We start from the raw sequence: 9189 nt of genomic DNA, 5'->3' as shown, positions 1-9189 counted from the left end.
CCATTGGCAACTACTCACGTTGCTAACTGCTAACAACTACGCTTTCGAGAAATGCACCCAGCCCAGTATCAAGAGTCCCCATTAGCTTCCATTTGTCTTCAATTTTACACTAGATGGTGCAATTCAGCTAGCCCATGAGCGCGAGGACGCACATGTGTAGAAATTCCAATGTCTGATTTTAGGGCTGCAAAGCAAGCCTCACTTGACAAGACTTGATATTGAGAACGAAATAGTAATTTAGTAATACAGTATGACTATCTTGCTTAAAAATACATTTCTTCGAAACAGTCTGCGTTGGAAACCCTGGACTCTGGGCTAAATTGATGTTCCCAGGACTAACAATGCAAACCTCGTGAATGACAGCATTGCGGTATTGCTCACGTGTCTTTATGGCCTTCAAGCCTTATTTCTAGTTGTATACTGTAGGCTACTGTATGGGGTGGTGAAAATCAGACATAGGCCTATTGTGGAGTGAGGAAAGACTGCTGACCTGTCATCTGCCAGTTATTACCAGACAGTCAATGTGAGCGTCCTGTGGTGTTCTGACGTTAATTGGAGCAGCCCATCCCGCCCCGAGTCCAGTTACCACTGAATATGGCCAAATAGCTGACAGTTATGTGACTGCCATAAGTAGAATCCAATTTCTAGACGGATGGGGGTATAGGCTAATGTAGCCTACATTAGATGTTGACAGGGCCATAACGAAACATCTGAGGAAATGCAGGGTATTTTGAGTCCACTGGACTGAACAAAAACTATGTGTGACCTATCACCGGCAGGCCCCTTTCACGTCTCGCGCAGGAGATCGCAAAGATCTGTCCGCTTCGGGGATCATACATAGCCAAAAAGCCACGATGTCTTCTTTGGTGCGAGCGCTTTGGATTTTCGCACTTTTGAGGCATGCTGTGGCGGATCTCTCGCCGTCTGCTTGCACAAAACTGGAGATGGATCACCTGCGGAAGAAAAGAGTGGAAGCCGTGCGCGGCCAGATCCTCTCCAAGTTGCGCCTCAGCAGCCCGCCAGACGGACTTGTGCCCAACGAGGTGCCGCTTCAATTCCAAACGCTCTTCAACAGCACCAGAAAACTCGTGGAGGAACTGAGCAAAGAGCGACGACAGAACTGTGGCAATACCAACCCAGAGGATGAGTACTATGCCAAGGAAGTCATCAAAATCAACATGATCGACGATCCGTCAGATCACAGTGCGTAAAAAAATACTTTGATTGTAACTGTATGTCATGTAATTACGCACGAACATTGCAGAAATGGACAGTAACTTTAAAATGTATGGCAATGTACATTGGCTACTTTGCAATATGAGAATTTGTTTAGAAAAGCTACAAAGTGGGTAGCCATCATCAGGCACTGATTGATTTGTTGATGTTGTTCTGAACTAACACAGCAAAGCATTGCCTGCAGAGACTTATTGCTAATAATTTATTTCTAGGGTCACCTGGACACCACGTATCTGGTTGTGTGCAGATGATTATTTCAACATAACACAATAATGTGATTTTTTAAAAAATATGTTATATGATGAGATGTGTATAAGTAGGCTTTTCTGAGCAGACATAGCTGCCAATGAAAGAAGAATAGCTCCAGGCTTCATGAATGCAAAGAGGGGGAAAAAAAACCCAAAAGAATTCCTAGTGCCTAATGCAGAGGAAGAATGAGAGGTTGTGTTGGTATAGGCTTTTGTCTTGTGCTTATGTTGGTGTTGCATAGGGTCACTCAAAATGCCCAGGGCAGGGATGGTCAACTTTGATGATAAGGTGGGCCACATTTTTTCATCGCCTCCATCGGAGGGCCGGAGGGCCACATCATGGCCATGCATCTGATTCCAACTTACAGATTCGGGGTGCAATTGGTTGCTGACTAACAGCCGAAATTGTTAGGAAGAAATTGGAGTCTTTTCGATTGGCCAATAGTATTCACTTCAACAGATTGATTTAGTAGTTAAAGAAAGACTGCTTTAAAAAAAAAAAAGTATGTTTATCTGTTATCCATGGGCCATGCTCATGTGGCCCCTGGGCCTCCAATTGCCCGTCCCTTGCCTAGCCTAGATATCTTGCCATGCATCGATTCACCAAATATGTTTTACAGGTGGGTAGGCCTATAGTTTGAGGCCAGACATTGACTTTGATGTTATTGTGATATCAACATTCCTGCAACATTAACGATAAAATGATACAAACAGTAGACTACACGATGATCCGTTAATTGGGATTATTTGGTGATTTATGTGGAAAAGGTAATTAATCGAGACTTTTGTTTCAAATTCAATTGATGTTAAAAGGGCACCATCAACAGACTCATTAATTGGACTTTGGCTTGATGTTAACTTGCACGGTGGCCTGCCTGTGTCATTGTTTTTGCCTGTTGCAGGTGGCTCTCATGGCTGTCCAAATGAGAACATCAGATTGTTCCTCTTCAATGTCTCAAGCCTCGAGAGAAACGCCAGCAGCCTGTTCCGTGCCAAGTTTCGGGTCCAGCGCGAACCCAACTCCAGGGCCAGGCAGACTGAACAGCACATTGAACTGTACCAGGTCAGTTCATCCAGTGATGTGTGTAAGGCAGGGCTATGTACTGTAGGCTGTGGGAGACTCATCAACAACCTGTAGAGTACTTAATACCGAAGATGCTTCATACAAACATGTACGCAGACGCATGCAAGCACCTCCCCCCACCCACCCCACACACACACAAGGCACCCAAAAACACAGAATTTACTATTATTTAACAATTGCTATGTTTACATGAGACATTTAATTCGGAATAATGAACTCACTTTGATCCGGAATAAAGCTTAATTCCGCCTTGAAAACGTCATGTAAACACTTCACCATTCGGAATTAAATGAAAGACCAAAGCAAACTCGATGGAACTATTTCATTCAGAATTATTCATTCGGAATTAAATGTCTGAATGACATGTCTGGGAATGATATGAAGAGCAGCTGTGGCTGACACCCAAATAGACTGTGGCAGCTGCCAGGACTGTCATTGTGCACTGGGCCTGCGCACTGTGATGTAAATAATCGGCTCGCCTAATTGGTTATTGACTGATTTTCATCCTCAGAGGCGGAAAGGTGAAAAAGGTTTGTCCAGTCGGCGCTACATCGAGGGCAAAAACGTTCAGACCAAAGGAGCGGCGGAGTGGCTCACGTTTGACGTGACGGAGACGGTGAAAGATTGGCTTCACCACCCCGGTAAGCGTCAGAGAGTGAATGAGTGTAGCAATCAAACAAGGGCAGTCTGTGAGACTGACAGTAAAGCCCATAAGAAAATAACTGCCACACACACACAAGCCACAAGACTTAACACAGTCCATTGTCTTCATTTGTGAATAGGCCTACTGCCTACTACAGGGCCATAATCTGAAACAGATGAAACAGAATGGTAGACACTGTTAAATAGACCTCTCTATAGCAATGTCTCTGTATTCTTCTATGCAAATAAGTATACATAGTATGCACCCACCTCAGCAGCGAGCAGTGCACAGACCAAGTTTGTGTGGTGCACGTGTGAGAACGTTGGGACCAGTGTGAGTGGTGTTTAGTTGTGTACTGTATATCTCTGTTGCTCTCTCTCTCTCTCTCTCTCTCTCTCTCTCTCTCTCACAGGGATGAAATGAAAAAAAAATGTCGTGGTAAAAGTGGGAATCAACTTGTGTCGCATGTTGTTTTCAATATGTGGCGCTGCGCTATGCATGGGAAGCAGTGCTGCTGAGTCTTCCACTTGTTTTCATCCACAGAGCACAATCTTGGTCTGGAGATTGGTCTCCATTGTCCTTGCCGTTCCTATGGTCCTGATGCTGACAACTTTAACAGTGAGGATGAAATACTGGAGGTGAACTTCAAAGGTAACGACTATCAGCACTTTATAACTACTATCCAGTGAGCATTTACGCATCTTGCATTAGAACTCTTATCACTTTGCTCACCATTGCTTTTTAACCTCTTCATCAACAGTACATCATTTCTAAATATATCGGCGCAGTGCACATACAGTAGGATGCGTTTATGTGTGTTGCACTTCTTTAGTTTTAATTTTGTGCATATGTGCCTGTGTGTTTATGCATCTGTATTTATGTGCGTGTATGCGTGCATGCTATGCGTCTGTGATTGCATGTGTGTGTGTGTGCGCGCATCATGTGCCTCTGTGCCTGTATGTGCGTTTGTGTGTGTCATGTGCATCTGTGCCTGCGTGTGTGTGCATGTGTGTGTGTGTGTGTGTGTGTATCATGCGCGTCTGCGTCTGCTTGTGTGTGTGCACCTCCTGAAGGGGTGGAGAGCAGGCAGGAGAGGAGGCGTGGTGACCTGGGTCGGCTGAAGCGGCAGCGGGACGAGAGTCTCCCCCACCTCATCCTCATGATGCTTCCCCACCACCACTCCCCCACCCGGGCTGGCCACCGACGCAAGCGCACCCTGGACACCAACTACTGCTTCTCGTAGGTCCATCTGGTCATTTTCAATATAAAAGCTTTATCTTTCGGTCTTTATTTGGACAGGAGAGTGGAGCGGAGCCAGCACTAGACATGGGTATACAGTACGAGGTGGTCGCCAAGGGGACTGTAGCGAAGGGGAGTAGAGTTGCCCAGCTGGGACTTGAACCCAGACCTTCTGGGGTAGTAAACTGGGGCTCTGACCGCTACACCAAAGAGCCAGGCTCGTTGGTGTGACAGTCAGAACACACCAACAACGCTAGTGATGGTCACTCCATCACACTAATGCCCAAGGGGGGGCAGTAACCCCTGAAAGAATGGCCATGATCAAGTCATTATGTTTTTCTGAAAGTCTCTGTGTAGTAGTAGCCTACTATGGTTCCACTGACGACTAGATGTCACTCCAACCTAAAAAACTTTCAAGCCTTATATCTAAATATGCAGTAGGAGTAGGGTAAATTCAATTTACTGTTGGTCAGTAACTCAATCCATTGGAGTGTCATTATATCCCCGAAACGCGGAGCGTCGGGGATGTAATGGTTTTGCGTGCACCGCCGCCGCCGCCGCCGCCGCCGCGTCCGCCGCCGCCGCCGCCGCCGCGTAAGGTCTTTCGTGTTAACGCGATAACTTTTGAACGGATGTTTGGATTTGTCCCAGATTTGGTGTGTGAATGCTCTAGGGCAGGTTCATGAACTGATTCGAGTTTGGAGGTCAACAATTTCAAGATGGCCGAATTCAAGATGGCCGAATTTTTGTTTGGCCCATTACTTCTGACCGGGTGGATGGATTTGTCCCAGATTTGGTGTGTGAATGCTCTAGGGTGGGTTCATGAACTGATTCGAGTTTGGAGGTTAACACTTTCAAGATGGCCGAATTCAAGATGGCCGATTTTTTGTTTGGTCCATAACTTCTGACCGGGTAGATGGATTTGTCCCAGATTTGGTGTGTGAATGTTCTAGGGTAGGTTCATGAACTGATTCGAGTTTGGAGGTCAACAATTTCAAGATGGCCGAATTCAAGATGGCCGAATTTTTGTTTGGTCCATTACTTCTGACCGGGTGGATGGATTTGTCCCAGATTTGGTGTGTGAATTCTCTAGGGTGGGTTCATGAACTGATTACAGTTTGGAGGTTAACACTTTCAAGATGGCTGAATTCAAGATGGCCGAATTTTTGTTTGGTCCATAACTTCTGACCGGGTGGATGGATTTGTCCCAGATTTGGTGTGTGAATGTTCTAGGGTAGGTTCATGAACTGATTCGAGTTTGGAGGTCAACAATTTCAAGATGGCCGAATTCAAGATGGCCGAATTTTTGTTTGGCCCATCACTTCTGACCGGGTGGATGGATTTGTCCCAGATTTGGTGTGTGAATGCTCTAGGGTGGGTTCATGAACTGATTACAGTTTGGAGGTTAACACTTTCAAGATGGCCGAATTCAAGATGGCCGAATTTTTGTTTGGTCCATAACTTCTGACCGGGTGGATGGATTTTTCCCAGATTTGGTGTGTGAATGTTCTAGGGTAGGTTCATGAACTGATTCGAGTTTGGAGGTCAACAATTTCAAGATGGCCGAATTCAAGTTGGCCGAATTTTTGTTTGGCCCATTACTTCTGACCGGGTGGATGGATTTGTCCCAGATTTGGTGTGTGAATGCTGCAGGGTAGGTTCATGAACTGATTCGAGTTTGGAGGTCTACACTTTCAAAATGGTGGAATTTTTATTTGGCCCATAACTTCTGACTGGGTGGATTGATTTGCCCGGTAACTCCTTAATTTAATGGTTCACCATTTCAGTGAATCTACCATATCAGGTAGGCCTACAGTGTAATAACCAGTGTAACAATATTTAATACCATGTAATACTAGTGTAATACCAGTGTAAAAATAGGCAATACCAGGTACAGTGTAATAACCAGTGTAACAATATGTAATACCATGTAATACTAGTGTAATACCAGTGTACAAATATGCAATACCATGTAATACCACTTACACACAAATAGCCTACATGATATAAGTACAAAATTGGTACATGGTGTCACACTGGTATGACGTGGTATTAAATATTGTTACACTGGTTATTACACTGTACCTAATGTGGTATATCCACTGTAATAGTGAACCATTAAAACAGTGTTACCATTTGCCCCATTTTTTCCTTCATTTTCACGATAGTCATTTGGTTTTAAGTCTATGCACGTCATTGATCTATGTATAGATATTAAATATATTTATTTTATATTTTGTATTTATCATAAACGTTCATGAAAAGGTGGACAGGAGTGGTAGGAATGATTGGGGACTGGAAGCGTCGCGTTTCGGGGATATACCTTAAGCAGTCGAAGGCGACTGCACAGGCAGTCTAGTTTTAAATGCTTACTTATTCACAATGCCGTCATTGTTTTTTCTTCTTCTCCATGGGATGCAACTGCTCTGTTGATGTTGCCATAGCAACTATGAGGAGAACTGCTGTGTGCGTTCGCTCTACATTGACTTCCGGCGAGACCTGGACTGGAGATGGATACACGAGCCGAAGGGCTACTATGCCAACTACTGCTCGGGGCCGTGTCCGTACATGCAGAGCTCTGATGCCACTCACAGCACGGTAAGGATGCAAAATGACAGTATGACCCTGTACTTAGTGATGGGCAGAGGTGTCCAAAATAAAAAGTCGAAGCAAAAACAAAACCTTCCATAGTTTCCTTCCAACAGAAGTAACTTCACTTAGTAACAGGTCTACAGTTACTACAGGGCGAGGTACCCGATTCCGTGCTGGTTGGATCAAATTTGGGGTTTTTCCTTTAAAGGTACACTGTGTGAGATTTTTATTTGTTTATTTCCAGAATCCATGTTACCCGTTCACTAATAGACTGTATTCCGATATAGTATTAATGTTATGCAGCTTCACGAAATATGACATATTTTGTAAAGGGATCTTTCAAATTACATACAATGAAGTTATATTCAGGGGTCTTAGAGAACGTGGGGTCTGTTTTAAAGGTGGCTGCCTTCATAGTACAGCCCTGGGAGGAAATTGAAATTTGAAAAAGTTAGCCGCCAACTTGCTTGACTTCATTCATTACTAGAGTGCACTAATAATTGGTGAACAAAGTCGAGAAAATAAATCAGTAAAGTCAAGCAAGTGTGCGGTAAACTTTTCCTTTTGCAAATTGTTGAACTGGGCTGCTTTTTTTCTAGCACCTACAAGCGGTGCATGGATTCTTGAACTTTTGCATCCAATAAGGCCATGTTTGTTTGGGGACAGTGCACTATTCCGACATACTGCTATTCCGACATAGGGTTAGGGTTAGGGTAACTGCATGCACTCTCCTTAAACTGATAAAAGCTGAGCAAACATAGCACAAACCACAGACATGGCATATCTTGGTGGGAAATGTGCCGGTATTCCGACAATAGACATCAATGTCGGAATAGCGCATGTAACCGATTGTTTCTCTCCCCACCAGCTGCTGAGTCTGTACCAGACGCTGAACCCGGACGCCTCCATCTCGCCCTGCTGCGTGCCCCAGGAGATGGAGCCGCTCACCATCCTCTACTACTCTGGCCGCAACCCCAAAGTGGAGCACCTCTCCAACATGATCGTCAAGTCCTGCCGCTGCAGCTAGCTGGCTACAGTACTGTAGCGAGCTGACCCAGAGAGGACCAAGCCAGCCAGCCACACCCCCACAGTGGTGCTGCTCCCACCTGTGTAACTATGGGGTACCCCTTCACTCCCTTTCACCATCACAACTCCACCCCTTCCTGTCGCCTCATGGGGCATTGGGAGTCAAAAACGAATGACTGGGCTTGAAATGAGGGGTTTCACAATGCCAATCCAAACCTTGGAACTCCACCTATGCACCACAAATCCACCACAACTCGCCTCGTTCAATTCCTTTCAATTTTTTTTGCAACTTATGTCCCCACGGCCAGGAAGTAAAGGGCGTGACTTAGGTGCCCCATTGGCTGGTCGTGGGCCTTCATCACGTCTTCGTCAGCGTGTCTCTGTATGGAGCTGTCAATCCCAGGCCCAGAAAGTAAACATTCCTGCCACACATTGAAGTCACCTGTGATGAAAGGAAACCGTGGCATAATTTTAACTTTCTGGACCCGGAATTGACACCTCTGTGTCCCTGTATGTGTCGGTGTCACAAAAATAGCCCCACATGTTAGAACCCACAGTGATTGGTCAGAAGTAAATGTCTCCATCACTTTAAATTAGTTGTGACCAATCACTGTGGTTGTCACATCTGGGGAAGCAGCTGTTAGGGGGTAACCCATCTTTTCACACCCGGATTGTGTGGGCATTGCGTGCTTTGACCCATGCTGCTGCTACTGCTGCTGCTGCTGCTGCCGGCTAAAGTTATGGGTTATGTGTGCAGCAGTGCGTGCGAGCATGCATGGATTCTGAGCCTGCGCCAGGATACAGCCTAACAAAAGGGAGCAGGACCATGACAAAAAAAAAAACTGATTTGAGGTCAGCTGCTAAGCCCATAGGTTTTCTTGTTTATTTTCCTTTCTTTCTTCGTCTCAGTTTTCCCTCATTGTTCATTTCACTCCATTGCTCTTTTTTTTTTTTTTTTCCTGGGGCTATCCAAAAAGAAAAATGTATTGCAATGTATTAAGTATTCGCGTATTGCAATGTACTAAGTATTCGCGTATTGCAATGTACTAAGTATTCGCATACGTACATCACGGTAAAGGGTGTGCTATATAGGCCAATGCTCTACCTCACCTGAGCAACCT

General features: G+C 45.1%; 1 protein-coding gene across 1 annotated transcript; it reads left to right on the top strand.

Annotated features, from left to right (window-relative positions):
• Positions 1–699: 699 nt before the first annotated feature.
• On the top strand, positions 700–8984 carry LOC134468585 (transforming growth factor beta-3 proprotein-like). Its single transcript, XM_063222487.1, has 7 exons — positions 700–1203; positions 2387–2547; positions 3080–3209; positions 3755–3862; positions 4285–4450; positions 6895–7048; positions 7911–8984. The coding sequence occupies exons 1-7, from the start codon at positions 855–857 to the stop codon at positions 8067–8069; spliced, it is 1227 nt and encodes a 408-aa protein (XP_063078557.1). The 5' UTR covers positions 700–854; the 3' UTR covers positions 8070–8984.
• Positions 8985–9189: the final 205 nt, after the last annotated feature.

Source organism: Engraulis encrasicolus, chromosome 18 (genome assembly GCF_034702125.1).
Source record: "Engraulis encrasicolus isolate BLACKSEA-1 chromosome 18, IST_EnEncr_1.0, whole genome shotgun sequence".
NCBI classification, from domain to species: Eukaryota; Metazoa; Chordata; class Actinopteri; order Clupeiformes; family Engraulidae; genus Engraulis; species Engraulis encrasicolus.
Note: the sequence above shows the minus strand (reverse complement) of the source record. Positions and strands in the feature narration are given on the sequence as shown.

Coding starts and splice junctions, on each gene's coding strand:
- LOC134468585 (XM_063222487.1), top strand. CDS start 855: ATGTCTTCTTTGGTGCGAGCGCTTTGGATTTTCGCACTTTTGAGGCAT. Junction 4,451..6,894: donor GACACCAACTACTGCTTCTC/GTAGGTCCATCT, acceptor ATGTTGCCATAG/CAACTATGAGGAGAACTGCT. Junction 7,049..7,910: donor CTGATGCCACTCACAGCACG/GTAAGGATGCAA, acceptor TCTCCCCACCAG/CTGCTGAGTCTGTACCAGAC.